General features: G+C 41.8%; 1 protein-coding gene across 1 annotated transcript in view; it reads left to right on the forward strand.

Annotated features, from left to right (window-relative positions):
- The window catches only part of ALCAM (activated leukocyte cell adhesion molecule), a 117,517-nt gene that overhangs the window by 65,794 nt on the left and 28,916 nt on the right, over window positions 1–22,807 (forward strand). Inside the window, exons 2-3 of the mRNA XM_072024046.1 lie at window positions 16,958–17,058; window positions 19,511–19,730. Coding sequence (XP_071880147.1) covers window positions 16,958–17,058; window positions 19,511–19,730 — 321 coding nt within the window. The remainder of the gene's footprint in view (window positions 1–16,957; window positions 17,059–19,510; window positions 19,731–22,807) is intronic.

The raw sequence follows: 22,807 nt of genomic DNA on the forward strand, positions 1-22,807 counted from the left end.
GGATGATCTTTGTGGCAAGACTGTGGACAACCAAACCTAAAATAATCTTGCCAAAAACTGCTTGCTGGGCATCTGCCACTCACTGGAGCTTTGTGTTTCAGTGTCAGTAAGTTTCTTCTCATTCTTTCTTAGATTGCACAACTGTTTAAGAGTTGACTACATACCCCAACTCCTTGGAGTGCCTAATACCATGAGATACAGGGGATGCATGGGACCATATACGAAATAATAGATTATTAATGATGCACAGTAATACTGTGTTAGAAAACGCTACTGCCGTTAGTTCTAAAAACTAAAGAAATTACCTCTACACATGAAAATGGCAAATGTGTAAGAACTTTCTTGTTCTTATGACAAAAACAAAACAAACAAACAAAAAAAAACAACACTGTATTGTTATATAGAAGATAATTTAAACTATGTTATGGAAATTTAACTTTCTAAAAAAGGAGTTGCCAAATAAAATTAGTTTTGAATTCAGGATTCAGGAAACCTCTTGTTGAGGGATTCAGACTAGCCATATGGTACTCTCTGGGAAACATCAAGACAAGGGAAGTATTGAGTGGGCTTTTATCACATTTTAGTCATTTTGAGAAGAAAATATGTTTTCATATTTTTATATGTACGAAATGCCTCATATTGCAATCTAATGAGAAATAAATGCCATGTACCTAAGATAAATGTAGATAATGAAAACTTACTCAAATGCATTCAGCTTGATTTAAGGTGCCTTGTTTTGATTGTAGAATACTTATAATAATGAGAGTTTTTTTTTTTTTTTTTTTTTTTTTAACAACTATGAGGGATATTAATTTTATGTTGGACTCATTTCATTACTGCAGCAGCCAATTTCAGATACTTATATGGACTGTCTAGAGAGGAAAAATATTGCTTGGAGTGGCTGTTGGAGCGTAGAAGGCAGGTTCAGGTGTGAAGCTACTTTTAGGGGCTTCTTGTTGTTTGAGCCTAAAAAATGAGGCATGATGCTTATTAAATGATGCCTTAGGATAATGACAAGGGCACAATGTGAATGCTGCAGCCGGAATGCTCTCATAACCCTGCAGCCTGGTATTTCGTCACTCAATTCAAAGCTGCTTTGTGCCAGCTGCCTGTTGCTTCTTCCTAGTGGTCCTGGCTGTGCCGCAGCTGGCAGCACTCATCACCCTTGATGGACATGGTGTTGGGTTTGGTGGCCCTTTGTTTTGCTGTTTTAAAAGAAGTACAGTAGCAGTTATGTCCATGGCAGAGTACATTGAGATTCACTAATGAAAATGGCAATATATAAGTAGGAAGCCTGGGAGTTTTAGGCTTTTATTGACCTCTTTTGGAAAGGTGCTTCAACGTGCTGTTTGTGAAGGCCCAGGTTTGTAGGTTAAACAAAGCAAATCAGCCTATTGTTTGATTTTTTTTGTGTGTTTTCCTTTTTTTAACAGAGATCCAATTAAACCCAACCTAAAATTAGATACCTCATTGCAAATACTGTTGATTTTCCCCCCTCGTGCCCACACAGCCCAGAGCACGCAGGTGTCATGGCATCCCCCTTCCCTTTTACACAAGCAGATATTGGCATTTTTACAAGGACACCGGTCTCTTAGAAAAGGCAACTTCTAAGGAATAAAACTTTGCAAAGTCACTTTTGTCTTTGCCATGCGACATTTGTTTCCTATTAATTTAGAGTAAAAAGGTCTGTTGTCAGTATCAGGGCATTAAAAACATACATCATTCCCTAGGCCGTTCAGACATGGTCAGAGCTCACATAAATAATTCCCTAGCCTTGGTATTTCAGGGAGGGCACCATCTGGCTCCAAAAAAGAAAAAAGATTCCAGAACCAATAATTAGTTTTCAGGGTTTCTTCAGAATAATTAGGTATAACAGCATTAAAAAAAGTATGATAATTAATGCCCGTTTTCTACAGAAGCTGGAGACTATGAGAGATCGGCCTGCTTCCTCACAAGACAGAAGGACAAGCTTTTGTCTTTGAGGGCCAGGCCCTTCGTCCCACTGCTAGTTCCCTTGGCACCCCCCGGACACTTGGTGGTGGTGTGAGGTGGAGGAGAGAGGGTTTTGTTTCGTGGGGGGTGTTTGCTGACAGGGACCCGAGACCCAGCGGTGGCTGGGGGCTGCGGGGCCTACATGAATGTCCTCAGGCCTGAGGGCTGCAAGAGCCGCAGCGTGGCTGCACCGCTCAGGCATGCTTCGAGTTTGTGTCCAAAAATGAAGCAATCCCTTGCCAGGCCTTGTGAGTACTGCGTCTCTGCAGAAAATACAAGGTGACACACCTCTCTTCTATGAAAGAAATAAGGTTCCTCTCATTTATCTGGTGGTACAGCACCGTGAAGATTTGCACAAAGGCTCTGCCCTCGAGCAGCCTATCTGCTCCAGCCTAGCACCACGGTGGCTCCTCAGCTTGGCCGACATGCATGCTGCATCGCAAACACCCGGCCTTCTGTGGTTGTTGCACCACAGTAGCATTCTGGTCCTATCTAGAAAAGAGTAACTAGCAGTGTACACCTAAAAGTTTCTGCAAAGAATCAAAACGGCAACTCAGTCTTCTGTGCATCTCCTCAGGGAAAAGTGGCATGGACAGCAGCAGCGCCTAGATAAGGAAATTGGTAATTATGGCCCTAATATGTAGGTCAGAACATCACGTCAAACTGTGCACTACTTAGAAGTGCAGTAGTGCATTAATGCAGTTTACAAGAGCATGATGCAGTAGAGAAGCTGTCATGCTAACTAAAAGTCAATAGTCTTCTCTACAAGGAGTTTCTGGTCGGTCTTTATGGGAGATGGCCAACTTGGCAGTGACCAAGATGTGTTTTTACAGAGTTGCAATGACAGCATATATGCTTGGCCACCCTGCATGGGAAACCATGTACCTAAGGCTGGCTACTCCAAAGAAATTGCTGTTTACTCAAGCGTTCAAATCAAAATCATCCAACTCTGTGCAGCTGCTATCATTTCTGCTGCTGCTGTTCAGGAATGTCAAACTATATCAAAACCAGTGGCATATAACGAACATGTTCCCTAAAACCAGTGCAGTGTGTTACACTGATAGCCAACACTTCTCTTCCTGCAAGCCATGGATGGGATTTTACCTGAGGCTGAGGCACACAGTGCAAGCCTGGAGCTGGGGAGCTCTTTGCATTGGGGTTATGCTGGGAACAGCAGTGGCTCCTCAGGCTCCTTGAAGGGCTACACAAAGGTTTGGTATGGATGAGGTCTTTGAGCAATCAGTTGTTAGTGCCTCTATATTACCTTATACCTGTTGTACTTAGAGTTTCGAAAGGCTACCGCAGTATGTAATTGGGAGAGAGTCCTATTCAGCATAACTGTTCTCTAGTAACAGTACTGCTGTGTTGTGCCCCAGTCTTCATGCTTTGGGTCTATCTGTTATTGAAGATAAATATGTGCATAAGTACTTAAAAGACTGAACTTCTGTGTTGTTTCTGTTTCTACTCGCTTCTAGTAACTCTTTGGTACCCATTTGGGGACTAAAGATGGGCCTTACAATGCATGCTGCTGCTTTTACACTTAATAGCAACACTGTATTGGCAGAAGCAATGTCTGCAGTTGGAAAATTGGGAAAGTAAATTGTATATTAATAATAAATAAGTAAATAGGAACCTTATTTTGCATTCTCTAACCTTTCATGGTTTTCTCCAGTAGGCAGCTGAAACATATTACAGCAATTTATTCAATAACTGGCTAGTACATATATGCTGTTATGTTATATTGGAAAATCATTTGACACCATCAGCCTGTCAGACAGATTAGATTTGCAATTGAGTGGTCCTTTTCAGCATTTTTGTATACACAGCATTATTTTAAGCAGTTTTTCTTTTTTTTTTTTTTTGTCAAAATAATACAGAAATCACACATTGAAGAAAATTAACGGCACATCAGATGCTAGCTTACATATGCATGTACATATGTGAATACATACAGGGTTGAAACAGACCCCAGTATTTGGCAGCATTTCATTCCATTGCACGTCAGTAGTCTCCACAAATAGAAATGATAGGCAGTGAAATCACACCAGCCGTACGTATTTCCACATCAGCGCATCTATGTCTCACTATTGAATAAGAGCCTGCGTAATGTTAACTATTTAATTTTTATGTACTTTGTTTGTGCTGCTGCCACACCTGTTAATTTTCAGGATACTGGTTAAGACAGGCAAAGACAGAACTTTAGAGATAAAGGTGCTGCTGCTTTCTCCCGTTACTGAAAGAGCACATCTGTTTCAGCTCATCCTCCTTCAGCAGCAGACAGTTGCCAGTACCAGGGCTGGCTACAGGCATCTGTGAAATTTAAAAAGCCGTGTCTGCGAGGAGCCCATTAAATCTAAAGAGAGCCTCAAAGGAGCTGTCAGTCACTTATTTTAGCATAAATCATAAGGATTTATCACATTATACTTTCAATGAGCTCTCCCCCCCTCACACCTATGTTATTGTGCCATCAGTGAAATGATAGGTCTTGTCTCTAGGTAACAAAGACCCGCTGATGATTCCACTGAGGCTATATTAATGTCATCTGTGTCGCTTTGTCATCTACCGTATCAGTAGGGAATGCAGTTGGAAAACAGACGTAGCAGCCAAAAGCCTATCATCAGCTAGGGGGATTTCCACTGAACCAGAGGCACCTGATGCACATAAAACTGAAACTTTCCATTTACCAATCGCTGGACGTTTACTGTTTACAGCTGATACAGCTTATTCAACTCACCCCAAGCTATGGAAGGATAAATCTGTCTTTCATCTATGCCTTTTAAAGCTGTGAGTTCTGTGTGACTTTTTTTTTTTTTTTTTTTGAGGTGTTTAATGCTTGTTTTTCACCATAAATAAACAGAGCTCATTCACATAAAACAGTACTGTGTACACGTTATTGACAGATTGTGGTTGGTTCAGCTGGTTGGATCCTAGCTCTTTGCTTTGGGAGTAAACACAGCTAAAAACATCAAGCAACAGGTTTGGCAAATAAGACTGTACGGTACGTAAGTGTGGCAGGATACTGCCTGCTAAGTGGCTGAGGACCCCTCAGCCTCGTTGAGGGGTAGTTAGTAAAAATATTCTTCTCATTTTCATATTCATACCTGATTTCAGGTGACTGCCTCAGCAAAGCATCAGGGGAAGTTACTGCATATATTTATGGAAGTTGCCAAGCAAACTTGCATTAACCAAACATTTTATATCCTACTTTTTGGGGTGTAAGGGATTATTATTGCTCCAGTAGTTACAGCTTTTGCAAGTGCTTCAGAGCTCTGATTAAGAAAGAGAAGCCAAAATGATGCCTTTTCCACCTAGATTCTTCTCTGCTTGCTCAAAAACCCTGTTGTGCTGTAGAGCAGGATGCTGCTACCAGACGTCAAGCCAACAGCAGTTGGGAGGTGAAATTTAGGACAGTTTTGCATGAGTAAGCAAATGCCCAGGTGACCACACTGATAATGTGAGGGTGAGGTTTGCAGATCTGGAACATGCAAATAGTAGATGTCTGTCCTTTTTCTTTGTTCAAGGATTACATGTCAGAGCAAACCATGATTTGAAGTAGAGGAACAACAAGCATGGTTTAAAGAAAAGAAAAAGATTCATGAAAACTGTCAGGCATTAATTTTCAACATGGAAGGATCCTAGACAGGCAGAAGGGAAGTGCCTCTCCCCATAAGGAGGATGGTAGACAGAAAACAGAAAATTCAGAGAAGAAAATTAGTTTAGAGCTGTGGCTGTTGTCGCGGTTCCTTTGCTTAAAAGGATTACAGTGGCATTGATTTAACTGCATTATTTTTTCTAATTTCTTGTTAGATTTTCTCTCATAATTCCTAATATTTTCCATTGCGTTTGTTTCCTATTCATTAATCTGGTCAGTTATTTATTGTTCTCTGTTTTTGCTCATTCTTTGCAAAAACGAACATCTGATTTGTTTTCTAATACGTTGATTTTCTCTTGAGGTTTTTTTCTTGCCTAAGGGAATGTAAGAAATATTTATATGTTTTGGAGAGTACATTACTTGTAAAATATAAATTTTTAATAAGTTGTTGCTTACTAAGAAGCTCAATATTTTCATTTACCTTTAGAGTGGGAGGTACAGATAATTCTGTTACCTGAACTGCCCAGCCTTAGGTATGTTAAGCACACTGCTTTCTCTGAAGTGGAAGTAGAGGAGGTGCAGAAGGCAAGTGAGGAGAAACAACCAGCGCCAATGCTGCCGTTGGCTGTACGAACATGGCCATGAGCCCTCCGTGTGCTTGTTAGGGAGCAGGTGGCTTCAGGGTCAGAATTTTCTGTGGTGCTGCAGTCTTTGTGTGCATCCTCACACCTGGCTGATCCCAGGAGAAGGAAAAATATGCTTATGGGCTGCTTTTCCAAAGCTAGGGGCTCGTTTGAACTATTTTACCTTTGTGTTGATGGAAGAGTTGGAACTTAGTGCAAAAGGCATACATTTCTTAGTGCATATCTCCCGGGGAAAACAAAACAAAACAAAAAACTAGTGGAATGCCCATCTGTTCTTTGTCCTCCTATCTGTTCATGGATCATCACAGACCAAAATCTAAAGGGATGTACTTAGAAAGGATGCTTGTATGTAGGCAAGCTAGTGTGTACTTTACCGACGTATGTGGATTCTTATGAACAAAAACTTGTTTTCCTGTGTTTTCCATAACTGGAAAGGAGCACCTTGGTCAGGGCCTCTGGTGCACTACCTGTTTTTTGTTGAAAGGTGATCACGTGAAGTCTTGGCGTGGTACAGCAATTGCACCTCCCCACAAACAGGAGCTGACCAAGCAGGATGCAGTGACCGCTTACTTGCAGTCTTGCAGTTGCTTCTTCTCATTGGTGTGATCCCATGCAGGCCAATGGAAAGAGGTTGGGTGCAACAAAGTCCCGGCCATGTGGTAGGAAGGAAGCCCAAATGTGGCACCCTGAAAGAAAGAGCAGGTTTGCTTCTACGTGCCCCTGGAAGGAGCCAGCAGGTTTGGCCCCTGCTGCTGTCTGCTCTCCCCTCTCAGCTTCAGTGCAGCCACATTTCCAGAGCTTCTCTCTACAGCTGAGCAGCACAAGCAAGCAGGAGGATGCAGGAGGCAGAAGTCCAGCCTTCTTTTCTCTGTTGGTGTGCTGCCAGCTTGACATTGACTAAAAATCTAGGATGACAGGGTAATATACTCTTGGAGTACCAAAACAAAATCTCTTATAGTTCTGATATGGAAAACATACACTGTTTAGCTTTTTATTCAGCATTTATGTATAAATTAGGTGTTTTTTCTGCAGTATTAGCCTGTGGGTATATTGATCCACACTGTCAATATCAGGTTATGAAAAAGCAAGAGGGCCAGCTCTTTATTTAGGACACTTTCTATTGTTGTTTTTTATTTTTTTTCTTGTGCTTGGCGTTTTTGTTGTTTTTTTTTGCCTTTTTTTTTTTTTTTTTTTAACATAGGATTTCAGGGGATTTTAGGTTGTTATTTTTGAGCTACAGGTTTTCTGTGACTTAACAGAAACTTCTAAGTCCCTTTAAGCTATTGGATATTTGGCAGAGTTGTTGACTAGCATAACAAGAAGATGAAAAATAATTGGAGCAGTTTCATCAAATAGGAGAGTGTTTTGGAAGGGCAGGTGAGAAGCAGAAAAGAAGTTTGCTGGGGGAGCAATCAGAGGCTAACCTCAGAAAGAAGAGGTTTCATCAAAATAAAGGGGCTTTGCTGATTCCACTGCCAAAATAGATGTGCCCTTTAAAGTTGAAACTTACTGCAGTATTGACGCAGGAACTATTTTTCCCAATTTTGCTGCTCATCTCTTTGCAAACAGCTTGTATCATCAACCCTTGTTAAACTACAACTCACTGCCTTGACAGATGTGCTGGAACACTTTTTTCAAAAAGAAAAAAAGGAAAAAAAGCACACCATATGTTGATAACTATTTTAATAATTTTCAAATTCCTAGTATATTTAAAAAAATACATAAAACTACAGATATTCATGGCTACCTTTTGAACAGAAGTATCAAGATGTGCTGGTCATCTTCTGGCTTCCTTTGGGTTATGAGAACTGTCTGAAGAAATTACTGTAAAAGTTGACATCAAAGTGAGTCATTAGCAGTGGTCTTTCTGCTGAAGCTTCAATTGTGAAAAAGTAGCTTTTCCCACATTATGATATTTCATTCTTGTTTTTTGTTTTACTTCTGACTGCAACTTGCCAATGGTGTCTTTCAGCATGATTCCATCCAGCTCTTGTAGAAATATTGTTTCTGCTAGCCTTATGCTAATTCAAGATTTTTAAGTAGGTATCTCTCTTTTCCCTATGCTGTATTTGCAGATACTTGATTGGATTACGCTATGTTTTACCTACTTACAGCATATGTGTAATTTACTAGATCTCTAAGATTTACTCAAGCAATTTGAAAATTTAGACCCACAGATCCGTAGAACAAATGTGATTGGTTTTGGATTAGCACCAAATCCAGGAATATTTACATAATTCTGAGCCTAAACTAGGGTTTCTGTAAAATTGTGTAATTAGAAGGCCATTGAAGTCACAGGTAACATTTTGGGGTGGATTTTTGTTGTTGTTTTTTCTTTATGAAAAGAAGCTTAGAACTTTCTCTTCAAAAAGAAATTTTGCTATCCCATGCAGTACAAAGGCAATGGTGTCTTTCGTGGGATTTCCTTCCAGTTCTGTAGTAGATTTTGGGGTCTTCTTGATTTCAAAGGGACTGGATTAAAAAGCAGAGATGCACTTACTACTCCCAAGCAAACCAGAGCTTTGGTGGTCAAGTTTTAGAGCTGCTGGTCTTAGCAATATACCTTGTTTTCTTGGAGCTGGGTGCTGGAGCAATGGCTGAGGTGGAGCTGTAGGAAAGCTTGTGTGTTGATGCTAATAATTTTGCAGAGCATTTTGCATCGGTTGCTGAGCTTTGAACTACTCATTTGATCTCAAGCTTTGCAGATGCTAATGCTTTTGTGCGTAGTTTCAAAGCTTACCTGACCTGGAAAGCAGTGTCTGCTTTACTTTAAATTCATTATCCTTGTCACTTAATGAGGCATTCAAATTTTAAGAGATGATGACGATGCACAAATTTCTTTTGCATACCTCTCAAAAATTCTAGAAATATTTTGATGCTTTTATGATTACTGCCATGATCATTGCCTTATATATAACATTCAAAGCTCCTAAAATGACAAAGTTTATTTAAAATTATTATAATAATATAAGCAGTCTGGGAGTTTTGGTACATTCCGGCTGAAGAAGCTTTTCTGTACATTCTCCAGTGGTGATATAAAATGTTCAGAGGAGTGCTCTGTGTGAACATCACTAAGGCAAACTCACTGTAATGATAATCCTGTAAACTGTGCCAAAATCTTCTGCAAAGTCGTCTGCCCCTGGAAGTACACAACTTTCTAAGACTTCTGCCTTGAGGATTGAAATTTCCCCCAAACTTCTCAAAAGCTTGCACTACAATCACTCCAAACCAAGCCACAAACAAAGCTCACAGACAGGGAGCATGTAGATAGGAAAGCTGTAGTCTGGTGTGGGAGGTGGGTAAAATTGCTGCCCAAGTACTGAAGCAGCTGGAAATTTTGAAATCTCAGCACAGAAATAGCCCTCAGTGAGATCAGCAGCAGTTAGGTGCCACCCAGAGTCATGTGTGGACTTTGAAAATTGTGGTTGAAGTACTTGGTGGGTTTTTGCATGACTATTCTACCTAAACTCATGGAAGTCCCAGTCTTGAGCTCACCCGTAAGGTTACACAGAAAGCCAAGCTGTATGCATGTGTAAGTATAGTGACAGCTGAAGAAAACCGTGGTTCCCATGACATGCATGACTGGCTGGACTGCAGGGGGAAATACTGGTGAGAAGCACGCGTTGGCCTCCCTCCTTCTGCCCTGAGATGGAGGAGGTGGCCAGGGGGTTTCCGTGTTGGCAACACGATGGAGCCTTTGCAGCCTTGGCCAGATGTAACAGGTCATCTGAGCAAGTTACAGACGGTCTCTTTGTACTGAGAAGGAAGCCATTTGGATGATTTATATAGAAATTGAAATCAGGAGAACAATATTAGTTACTAGTGGTCATAGCTTGACAACATTTTAAAGGCTCAAAGATGGAAAGCGTGATTTGGGGTGTGTGTTCACACTTCTTGGCTTAAAACAAAAATTCCCTCCCAACTTTCCGTGCCACATACAATTTTTGCAGTGCAACTTGCAAGATGGGATTTCAAATAAAGCATGAGCCTGTTACCACTCTTTTCACAGCTATCAATTTTTCAGTTTTGTTTTTCTTCCCCATCAGAAGTGTTGACATGTTTCCTTTAGTATTTTTCCCCCTTTATAAGGAAAACTTCTAAATGTTTGAACAAGCATACTGCTTTGTATAGGGTAATGATACCTGAAATATGTTGATATTTGGTGCTCTCTCCAGCTCTGGTGCTTTCAGTGTTTCTAATGCTAACTACTCTGCCTGTTCCCTGTTCAGTACTGCCTGATGGCTTGGGTTTGTTGGGTGCCAAGCCCCACCTCCCTAATCTGCCTTTCTACTTGCCAAAATTAGTGTTAAGCACATAAGCATGCCTGTTTGGGTTTGACAGCTTGTATCTTTAGTTAAGTAGGTGTTTCTTTGACCAGCTTGTCAAAAAGGAAATATAACATCTTCCAGAGTAGAAACCATGTTTTGAGTTGGGTCTTGCCAAAAGGAAAAAAAAAAAAAAAGAAGAAAAAAAAAGATGAATGTGCATTCCCATTCAGTTATTTCACATCTTCAAAGAGCTCAAGTAAGCACTGATGCTTCCAAAGGGTAATTGCTGTCCATTGCGTCAGTGCTTAGAAGATGATAAAGGATTTTTTTTTTGTCCTTTGGTGTTAAAATTGCCTGCACTCTAATATTATTCAGGGATGAGAAAATGTTGAAAGAAGGCTGTGATAAAGTGCAAGAAACCTTTCAGCAAGTTCTGTTACGTTGTTTTAAAAGTATTTTGCATTAAATACTTCTGGATATATCTTTGTGAAGTTAGTTTCTGTCTTTAATAATACTGACGATTCTCCTGTAAGTAATATTCTTAGTCACTGGTGTGTAGATTTTTTCGCTATTTAAATAGGGAGAGGTAGGAAACATACAGTTTATATAACCTCTACTAGATAACATCCACAAACACACAGTCGCTTGCTCTCAATCATATATGTAAGGTGAAGATAATCAGTGTTTGAATTTTCTCGTGGTGTTTGCCCTGCTTCTGTGTTTTGATGCCCAATGTACAAAATAAGGAACAATCATACCCACCAACCTCAAACAGGGTTTGTCGTGTGTGAATTTTGATAACATGAGCTTTTTTTTTTCCTTGTTTAATCAGTCTTTTGACCTCTTGAAGTGCATCTTGTGTTTTGTGTGCCGTGTGTTTCTGAAATAGTGTCTTTCTGCCAGGCAAAGAAAAGGGAGAGAGAAAAACTACTTGGAAGTGGAGTCCTATCTGAAGAGTCCAACTTCCATGCAGCAGTATGGGCTGGGGGCTGAGCTGGGAGAAAGCAGCTTTGCAGAAAAGGACCTGGGGGTGCTGGTGGACACCAAACTGAATGTGAGACAGCAGTGTGCCATAGCAGCAGAGAAGGCTGGCAGTGTCCTGGGCTTCATTAGGTGCAGTGCCACCGGCAGGTCAGGGAGGTAGGTGATGCTTCTCCTCTGCTCAGTGCTGGGGAGACCACACCTGAAGTGCTGGGTCCAGTCCTGGAGATCTTCAACAGCTACCTGGAGGTGGGCCTGGGCAGTCTGCTGTGGGTATACCTTAGTGAGCAGGGGATGGACCAGATGGCCTCCAGAGGGCCCTGACAACCTTAACCATTCTGTGAACTCTCTTAATTTTCTTTCTAAATAGTACTTGTAATTAAATGAAAATTAGTTTTCAATATTAAAGTCACCACAAAGCATTGTCAGCATCACCAAACAGTTGGAACAGGAAGCCAACTCCCAACTCATTCAAAGCTGGACAGTTTTTGCTGATACCTTTTGCATTGCACCAACACCCAGCTGTCATTCAAATACTGCTTTGTCAATAGAATAAAACTCTGTTAATAAAAGGCAATTTTCTGATCTCAAGAACATGCAATTACTGTCTGTGAAGTACTGACATTTCCTGGCTGGTACCTAAATGGGTGCTCAAGAAGACCTGTGTATAGCTACGTACCCATTAGGAAATGGAGGGGAAGGCAGAAAGAAAAATGCACCTGTGGCTACTTCAGAGCTGGTAACAAGCAATGTAATAAAATCTTTATTTCATTAGGCAAATCTTTTTAGCCTCCCACACTGTATTACATACAAGCGAATCTGGGCTACCTCAAGATAAGCTGGGAGGGCCAAAATCTCAAGTAAAGATTTGGAGTGACAAATTTAACTGGCAATTTCTGAAGAATGTGTGTAATAGCTCTTTGCTTTGGACACTTCCATTCTGGAAGACATGAACTGACCTCCTCTGTCTGTGAGCATGCCGATAGCACAGGCACCGGTGTCCTGCTGTCCTCTGAGACCTTGCTCCCGGGGAGGCGTAATAGGAAGCATCATTGCTGAACCTTTCAGGCGCAGGAGCATCAGTAGTAAAAAAAGTTGGATGCAGAAGGAAAAGGTAGTATGTGTTTGCGCATATAAAGCATCAGTTAAACTGGTGGACTCTGGGATGTTGAGGGAGGCTCAGTTTCCCAAGTGTCCTTTGCTTTACTGAGTGGAATTAAGCTGTACTTGGAGGCAGCTGAGCCTGCGGGTGAAGGTGCATTTGGGGCAGTATGTCTGCTACTCATATTTTTGGATACAAGTTCGTGGTCTCTGGTGAATCTTGTGTCTAAAGGGTCTTTGAATAGCCTTTGGTCTGTCTTACATTTGCCTATAAATGTTACGTTTAAGCACTTCCAAAAAGGGTTTCTGCAATACAAGCATCCGATATTTCAGATGGAAGAAAGAGGTGGAAAACACAGCAACTTCCCACACGCCTCCTACAGCTTTTGTTGTTACCTTGGAAAAAAAACATCAGTTTTCCTGATGTTTAGATATTTGCCTTCTAATCATTCCTCTTATATAACCCCACTGATTTAAAAAATAATAATTAGTCTAAATTATGACCTACATCATGCATTCTTGTTGAAGATCTGAAAGAAAACAGTAATAGCCCCTCCTCTGCCTCTAAGCCTCTGATCAACTAGTCAGATTTTGGGTTTTGTCACCCAAGTCTGCGGGTAGTAACTGCTCGGTTCTTCCCTTGGGCAACACATGCCGAGAGGGGGACAAAGAAGGATGCCAGTTAGCACTGCCACGGGGATGTGGAAAGTGCCGTAATTAATAGAATCAGCAGCAAATGTCATCTCAATTTAGCAGCATCCTGCTGGGATCTTTCTCTGACTTGAAATACCTCCTGATGCTGCGGCTTTCTTCCCGTGTCCGAACCGATGCAGAAAGGTTTAATCTGGCTCCGAGTGGAGTTTCCTTAGCACTGGGTCAAAGAGGGGGAAATGAGTTAGAAGGTACCTCAGCCTCCTCAGGCCTGGATGTAGGGAACTGGAAGGTGAGCTGGGTTAACTCGGGGTACAGCTGTAGCCCATAGCTAGTTCAGCAGAGCTTCTTCCCCCAGCACTTGTGGGAAGAGATCCTGCCTCTGCACTACTGTTGTTGTTAATGATACTACCTCAGTTTTAGAAGACAACATCTGAAAATCATGTAGGGGAGCGGGTTAAAGCCTTAATTAGCCGTAGAAAGCTGTATCAGAAATGCACCAGGGCAGGGAATGATGTTTGGTAACTTCTTGCTGCGTTATTCCCTGTAATTGCCTTCGCTCCCTCCTGCAGTTAATGAGATATGAAGGCCTTGACCTTGACCCGGGGTGGTGTTAGGGCATGGAACAATTTGTTATGTATTTGTAGTCTCTCTTTCATTTTCTCTGTCTTCTTCAAATGAGCTGGAATCTATGTCCAAAAAAAAAAAAAAAAAAAAAAAAAAAAAAAAAAAGTAAATAAATAAAATAATAACAAAGGCATTATTCTGTAGTTAAAGCTGTCATTTTCTTCTACTTTCCTCTCCATCCCACCATTTTGCAAATGCATATAATAGCTACGAAGAGGAATTTCTACATTTGTTGAGGTTTTTGTTTGTTTTGTAACGTATTGGTTTGCAAAGTTGTTTTGCAGAGATTACTGCAGTTCCTGCTGTGAAAGTTTGCAGTTGTTCAACTTGTTTGCACTCCTTAAATGTCCTAGATTTCTCCCTACAGAAGAGGAAGGAGAAAATTTTACTGCAGGACCTTTTGTGTTTTTCTAAAGACTGTTTCTCTGCATGTAAAGTAAAACCTATTTTTTTTTTTCCATTCTGTGTTAAATTCCTAGAAAACTGTATGGTTTAGCTTAGGCAGAATTTATATCAACAAGACATGATTTTACAGGGTTTTGTCCATTTGAAGGAATGCATTTCAGATGAAAGAATCCTTCAAGATTGGAGGCCAGGCTTTCCATTTATCAGGCTGTTCATTGATTACCTGCTCTGAATGCTACAAACGTAAATCCTTTCCAGAAACAGTTTCATTCACATTCCTGGGGCTGTTTGTCAAGTATTTGGTGGCGTATGCTTGTTCCCTTAGCAACTCGCAGGGGTTAAACGACTGCCTAGGAGAGAACAGCAGCGAACAGCCTCGCAGATCCCACAGGGTTATTTTGTTTTTCCCTAATGACGGAGCCTATCTGCTAGCAGAAAGAGCGGTTTCTGTTTTTCCTCGTGATGCAAAGTGCTGTTACGGAATGCCAAGTTACCGGTGCCTGGAATTTGAATGAGTACTAACCTGGTTACCAGTGGAATAAAGATTTGCAGGTCTCTTGTAATTTTGCGCCCGTGGGAGAGAGGAACCCAGAAGGACTGCTCTCCAGCTCTAGCTGAAATGAACATTAGGATTCAGCTGGCAAAGCCCAAGTTGTGTGGTCCCTCTCCTGAAGAGCAGAACAAGGATGAATGCAAGGGAGGATCATGGGGAAAAAATATTCCTGTTTGAATTTTACTTCTTTTTGTAGTTTGATTTTATAAAACGTCGGCCCTATTTCATTAAAATTAAAGTTAGCTGCTCTCTCCAAAAATTTCTGCTTTGCTTGTAGAGCGTGCGCTTACTCAGCGCCATCTAGTGGACCAAGTGCTATCATAAGTTAGAGAGCAAGCCACGGCAAATTACAGCATGCAGTCCTTATAACGCAAATAATGTACGCAAAGCATGTTTGTGACCAAGTATATAACAGAGTCAGAAGAAGATTAGCAGTTGTTTAGTTGATACGGCTTGCTATGATGAAAAGAAATTTTATGGTACATGCCAGTGCTGTTGCCTCTTACCTACTGAATTCCACTAGTCCATCAAGCTCCAGCTTGCTTGCCTGCTTCTCTGCTCCACCATACTGTGTTGTCTAGGCTGTAAGCTTCTCTAAGGAAGGATTTAGGAATAGTATTCCTCCATGTAGTGCCACAGAAAATAGAGAAGAGCCTAATTGTCACAGTGATGCAAATGACGAGTGCTAACTGTGAGCTCAGAAGTCCTCACCCGAGGAAAAATGTCCTGGAGTCTGTCTAATTCAAGTTGCAGGCAAGGAGTTCAAGGTTTGGATCTTTGAAAATAACTCATGGAAAAGCAATTCCCCAGGGAAAGTCTCCTTAGAGAGTATGTGTGCAAGAGAACTGTCAGGTTATCCCAGTGGCTGCTTCAAGACTTGTGGAAAGATGAAGGGGCTCTGGCTCAGGTCTTTGGGGGCACCTGGGAACAGGTTTGCTCAGCCCATTCTCCAGCATGAGCAAGAAGGGCTGAATCACCAGAAAAATGTATGCCTGCAAGAAGGATGGGGTGCTGCTGCAGCCGTGGCCACATCACTAGCATCCCACTACTCTCTCTTAGAGAACGTTTCTCTGGCAGCAAGCCTTCAGCTGCAAATGAAGGCAGAGCATGGGGAGGGTCCTGACTCCGTGGGCAGAAGACCCTGGCCAAAGCCGCAGACATGTGGGCAAGAGCTGGCAGCCGCCGTGCCTGCTCCGTGGCGCCAAGCGAGCACCGGAGGCCGGCCCCAAACCTCCCAGCAGTGAGCTGGTGGGGCTGCGGTGTAAGGAGCACTGGGCTTCCCCGAGAGCAGGGGTGGCTGCTAAAAATAGGAGCCAAGAAATGTTGCACAGGGAAATCCTGGCAAATGCGCCAGGTTTTAACATCTTCTGCTTGAAACTCCCTTGCATTTTAACAGCTCTTCACTTAAGGGCCTGTTGGTTTTGTTCAGTTCGCATGTTTTGGACAATGAAAATAAGTGGGTCACTTTATACCCTGTGAATTGTATGCATTAGCACAATAACACTGTGCTGAGGTTTCTAAAAAGCTGTTTTTAAATAATTCATAGAACCATTTCACTTCAGTTTTTCAAAACCTCAGTGTACAGACTAGTTTGTTTCCTAGGTTTAACAGGATATAGCACTCAAATAACACTCTCTTTTTCTTCCTTTCTTTTCTAAGTTTATAATGTAGTGCAGCGATCAGGGTAAGGCTTGTCAGCTGACCTCATCACAGCAGAGCATTGCAGCCTAACCCCTCCAGGCAGGAGTTTTCATACCAATTTTTCATACAATAAATGTTTGGGGGTTTTCCTTCTCCAGCTTTGCGTTTGTAATGCTAGCTGTGAATACCGACTGCAGTGTGCGTGGTCATCCAGTGGAGCAGGTGAAACCCTGTCTGAAAATTCATGTGGCTCCTCCTGACAGCAGCAGGAAATGTGGGTCCAAGAAGGGCTTAATGTTTAAGTAAACTCATTTATTGGCAGGGATCCTGCTTTGTTAGAGGTTTGGGGATAAACCCGATGTGTTGGAAAACAACCATTTTCAAAGAACTTGGCTTTTTTTTTTTTTTTTTTTTTTGGTAGTAGCTGTGCACCAAATGTTAGCATATTGGAATTCCAGAAAACGCTTTAATTATTTCCTCTCTTTTTCTGTTTCTCCTCTAGCTCTGGGATTGTATACAGTAAACGCAATATATGGAGACACTATTACCATGCCTTGTCGTCTAGAAGTACCAGATGGTCTTATGTTTGGAAAATGGAAATATGTAAGTACAGCTTACCTTTTTGTTCATTAGAGCTGATATGAGATGTGCGCTTTTTGTGCATGAGGCTACAGGATTCCAGTTGATAGGATTTCTGCCTCATATACAAAGGTATTTATTTCTGTGTGAAAGACTGCTAGATTCCCATCTGTATAACTTCTGCCAAGTGTAGATGAGAGGTTTGAGGAATTAATCTCATTGTTCAAGAGAAATAATTGTCGGGGAGTCCTCTGCCAACCTGTGTTAGAAATCTGGCATGTTACCCAGCAGCATCTCACTGGCTTGACAGAGCCACCGCTGTACATTTGAATGCTTTTGAAGCAGGCTGCCTGAGGCAGGGCCTGCCTCATCCCCAGGAAAATGCTGTCCCCGTGCTTGGTTGATGTGATAGTTGCCGGCTCAGCACCGTTTCATGACTGAGTGTACTTTATGCACAGCGAGGAGTGTGGAGCTGCAGTGGTCTCACCCTGCCTGTTTTCTCTGCTTCTGCAAAGCTGATCTAAATCTCCTTGTGTGCTCCAAACCAAAATGCTGCCAGCAACAAGTGATTTCAACTCTGACAGTGGATTTAAAATTATTTAGTTTTCTCTATTTTAATGGCATCCACCAGTCTATTTTAAAGTAGAAGGATCTGCCTCTGTTGTTACTGCACCATCCACCTACCTCTTTCTCGTGTACCTCGAGGTTTACAGCTTTTACAGACCTCATGCACTTGAGAATTCCTGCTGTGCAAATATGTTTTGGGATTCCAAGTCAGAAGTCTGTGGAGAATGATTCCCTGAAAGGGACAGTAAAATTGTTTCATGTAACTATTGAGAAGATGCAGGGCCTGCATTTTGCAGCATGATTTTTTTTTTTCTCTTGGGAAGACACAAGTCCACCTCTATGAAGATAGGTGCAGGGCTGCTTAAGAAAAGGAAATTCATCATCATCATGCATTTGGGTTGCTTGTCTCAGACAAGTGATGAGTACCAGTCAGCAAAAGGAGGCATTACAGCTTGGCCTAAGTGTGTGGACACGCCACTGGTACCATCTGCCGCTGATGGGAAGGGACACAAACCTGACATGAAAAAAAGCAGCTGCAATTTGTATGAAATTGTTGACATAGTCAACATATAACCAAGTGAAACTGATACCAGCTCTCCCAGGGCAGCTTCCAGCTAGTAACACTTGTTTTTTGGGCGGGGAGGGTTGGTTGGTTTGTGGGATTGTTTTTTTTCAGCAGGGTGATTATTTCATCAAAAGAAAGAGGAATCCCATTTGGGCTTGAAGAGTTAAGAGCTCGTTTGTGCTTGACAGCCAACTTCTTGTGTATAAAGCTAAGGCGATGCCTTCTTTCCTGTGTGACAGACACCTGGAATAATCCAAGGCTTGAAAGTGAGAAAGGGAAAAAGACTATAAGGGAATTCGAGCTTCACATTAACTGTTGTCTCCTGCTCCCAGCCCTGGCTCTGACACCACTCATCTCCTGTCACAGCATCGTCATGCTTTTGTGAGCTCTGCAGTCAAGCTGAGATATTGTGCTGGGAGCGCTGCTACTATCAGTGCTGCAAGGTGCAAAGGATAAAAGGGAACTAAAACCTTTCCTAGCCCTCAGCACAGTACTGAACATAGAGTTGGATTCAACCTTTCTCCTCGCTGTATTTAACGGGGACCATTGTCTTGTCCCTTCTCTGTGCAGGGGGGAAATTGAAGCCCGCACCACTCAGCTTGTAACTTGCTCTCTCATGAAAATAAAATACTGATACAGTAGGTTTGTGCAATGCTCTCAATTCTATATTCCTTTGTAGGATGGCAGCTGCATACTGATTGATATAAGGAGGATGTCTACAAAATTATTTTTTGAGATTATCCTGAGGCGCATAAATAAAAATATTTGATTGTATGTACATTCCCATGCCACAAGCTCTTGGGCCCTTTAAAAACAAAAAGGGGGAAAAAAAAAAAAGGAAAAAAAAGGAAAGCTAAAACCTAATTTAGAATAAAATAGGCAGTTATGCCTGATTAAATCCTGCATTTGGAATGAAGTTTGAATATCCCAGACAAACAATATGAATATGTAAAACAATCGCAAAAAAAAGGGAAACTGAAGCTTTTGAGCCTAGCTCATGAAGGCTTCTATTTCAAATGACTTTTTTATACACGCAGAGTCAGGTGGCGCCAGAAACACCAGCCTTGATCTCAGAAAGCCCTGTGTTGTGCTGCAGTTTGAGTCAAAGGACTGAAATTACTTCTGCTGATGGTATTCTCAACATGTACAACAGCAGTCTTAGACTAGCTCTCATATAACACTGAATTTCTTGCTTGTGCAGCAGAAGTTAATCAGCAAAAAGTAATGTCATGTATTTCAAAGATTTTTTAAATTATGGTTTTGTACCAATTGCAGATCTTCAGGAACTTCTAAAATTAATCCGAGTGTTCATGCAAAATAGAGGTGTTTATCCTTTTATTATAGGAAATGCCAAATGGATCTCCAGTATTTATTGCCTTCAGATCATCAACAAAAAAAAATGTACAGTATGATGATGTACCAGACTACAAAAACAGGTTGAGTCTCTCAGAAAACTATACATTATCCATCAGGAATGCAAGAATCAGTGATGAAAAGAGATTTGTATGTATGCTAGTAACAGAAGATGACGTTTCTGAAGAGCCAACGATAGTCAAAGTCTTCAGTAAGTAAATCTCCTTGTTACTACTGTTAACTTTCATCAGTATCTGAATCATAAATTACAAAAACTTTTATTTAAGGGAAAGATTAAAGCCAAGAAAGTAAGCTTTGCTGAGTACATTACTAAGACTAGCAAATTTCTGCAGCTTTCAAAATGTAATCTACTGGTAGCATTTACGTAACGGGACTGCCTGCACTTACAGTTTATTCATGATAAGTGCTGGCTCAAAGAGAATTTTAGACTTTGATAATGACTCACTTATGTGATGTCATTTGGCCTTGGAAATGAAAAATGTAAAATTAGCACTGATTATTTTTCATTTGTTCTCTAAGCAAATTTTTATGCAGGACAGAAATGTTAACCATGTGTGGTCTAAAGGATTAGGTCAGTGTAGAGGTTTAAAGCAACTCCGAGCAGCCAGTATGCAGTGGTGTGACCTTTGAGTAAGCAAGGAGCTGGAAAACCAGCTGCTAGCCCCAAAGGCTTACTTTATTCCCAGTTGAGCTACCAGGAGGAATACCAGGCTGCAGTTCTCTTTTAGAGCAAGAAAGAGCTTCGAAGTGTATTCTGGGGCAGCCACAGAATTGGATCTGTAGGTATTGAGGACACAGCAACAACATGTTATGGGGAACTCAGAACTAGATGTGGTCTGGTCCCATGCACTGTTGGTGGGAAGCATTAAGGGAATTTCTGAAGCTTTTGTTCTGGTTTCATGGCACCCAAAGGAACCCAGGTTGCATGCTGTGAGGCCGATCTGCAGCATGAACCGGAGCAGTCCTGCTCTGGTCAGACACGAGCATTGGCAAACCTGATTCAGAGCTGAAACATTCCCTCCAAAGCTGAACCGCCCAGTGCAAGGGCATTGGTTGCTCCTTTTTAGGGATGTAGGCCAGTTGAAGCTAAGGTTAGCATTTGTACATGCTGCAGTTTCAAACAGACCACGCCTTTGCTTAAAAAACAATAATATATTTTAGAAGGGAAACCCTTCTGGGAGGAGGTGTCAGGGAGGCTGCGGTGTTGTCTTGGCAGAAGTTTGTCAATGGCATAAATGAGTTTGAAGGTAGATTAGGAGTCAACAATAATTCCCTTTCCCCTGTTTCACTTTGCATTTGACTGTAAAAACAAGTGAATTAACGACGACAGGGACAAGCGCGCTCAGTGCACGCATAGTAAACTCCGTGCTTCAAAGGAAACGATAAAGAATTATCATGTTTACTTATCGCACAGCAGTAAATATGGAGATGAGACAGTGGTATATGGTGAACTAAATACTAACGGCTTGAATTACTGTGTACTGTACTAAATATTAACACAATGCTAAGTCAGCCATGGAGCACAGCTTGTATATTTTATAGTATGCATTAATACTAATAGAGAAAGCTTCTATTTACTGAGGAAAACAAGAGTAGAGGATGGCACATATGTAATGTGGTTGACATGGCATGGCAAGAAAGAGTTACCTTTACAGTTTTTCATTTTGAATTCACAACTTTATTTAGGGCTCTCATAACATATTTGTGTGTTTAACTTCCTTGAGACTGGCTGGGGGGCTTTTCAGTTTTTGCTCTTGCTTGTTTTAATTACAAAAGAGTTAAGAGTAGTCTGCAAGCTTCATTTATTCAGTGGTACTTCTAAGTGGTGTTTCATTTCTTCAGTGGAGTTTCTAAGCTCCTTGAACCACAGATACAGAGCTAAGTTACCGTAGTGCAAACCCTCATAAACCAAAAGCCTTGTGTATCTGAAACTCAGCTGTGTCCCAGAAGGCTTGACTGAAGCTGGGTTTCACTGGAGCTTGTCACACCCTCAGCTGTTGCTACCTGATTAGCTCAGGGCTAACGAGCCAAAACGGCTCATTGCACAGATCCCACCTGCTAGTCACACTCGCTGGACTATTCAAACAAGCTCTACCAGCTTTCCAGATGGATCCCATCAGCTTCTTTCTCTGGAATTAAATGGACACAGTTCCCAAAGCAGAGCAGCCCCGCAGACACTAGCTGCTGTCCTGCAGCACCGATATTTGGCTGGCACAGGCAGTGAGCCGCCTATCATTGTACCTGTGCAGGGTTGCAGAGTGCTCTGGCGAGCTTTTCAGCTGAGAAATGAGCTGTGTGCCGAAACTGTAAACCTCCCGAAGTGTCTTCTGCTGCTGCTAAGCTTAAAATTTCATCTTGCTGTAGAAAGTAAAAGCCAAGTAAGTCTTTTATAGGGAATTATCTTCACACACATGCTGCGGCTCCTGGGATTTGGCAGCAGGCGTCTCCTTTCGGCGGCTGCTCTGTGAGCACAGGTGGAGCCTCTCAGCCCCAGCTTCTGCTCCAGGACCAGGGCAGCTGCATAGCAAAAGGTGCAGAACTGGTGGGGCTCCGACTGGCTCCCTTTGGGCAAAGGATGCAGGCGGAGTATGAAGCACAGCAGAGGTCTTCCTGAATGGCCACAGAGAGCAGTCCTGGGGGAAAAGAGAGATGACAGGAGGGAAAGCTGGGGGAAGGCTGTGTGGTTTGATTCGATCAGCTGGTGACTGTGACAGGAAACCAACTATTCCTGGTTATGGGACCAGAAAATCTAAACCAGAAGGCCTGTCACTGGTCTTGTAAAAACTAATTTGCTTGAATTGACATGAAAATGCTTTGTCCTTGGCAAGTTCTTACAAAAATAGGTTAACCATTTTCCTTCATAACTAACAAAAGAAATAATCATGCGCATGGCTTTTAAAAATACATCTTACTCTGTTAGCCCTTTGAAGATATTGTGATGGGTTTGGTGCATAGCTTCCACTGTTTCTTTTGTTTGTTTTTTGTTTTCTTTTTTTTTGCCACAAGCAAGTTCTTTGAGAATGTCAGATAAATAGCTTCTTTCATTTCCTTTTTGAGCGTTTCTTCCTGTTCCATTTTGGCTTAGTCTTCCAAGCGAAGAGTATCTGTGCATTTGTGTACGTACACGCATACACACATGCACACCAAGCAAGTGAAGTCTTGGGGAAACACGTAGGCGTGCAGTCTCTGCCACAGCAGGAGCAGTACACCTGCAGATGAGTAACTTCACCAGGGTGTTGAAATTCTGGCAAGCTGGCATGGAGTTCA

This window comes from Anas platyrhynchos, chromosome 1 (genome assembly GCF_047663525.1).
Source record: "Anas platyrhynchos isolate ZD024472 breed Pekin duck chromosome 1, IASCAAS_PekinDuck_T2T, whole genome shotgun sequence".
Taxonomy (NCBI): domain Eukaryota; kingdom Metazoa; phylum Chordata; class Aves; order Anseriformes; family Anatidae; genus Anas; species Anas platyrhynchos.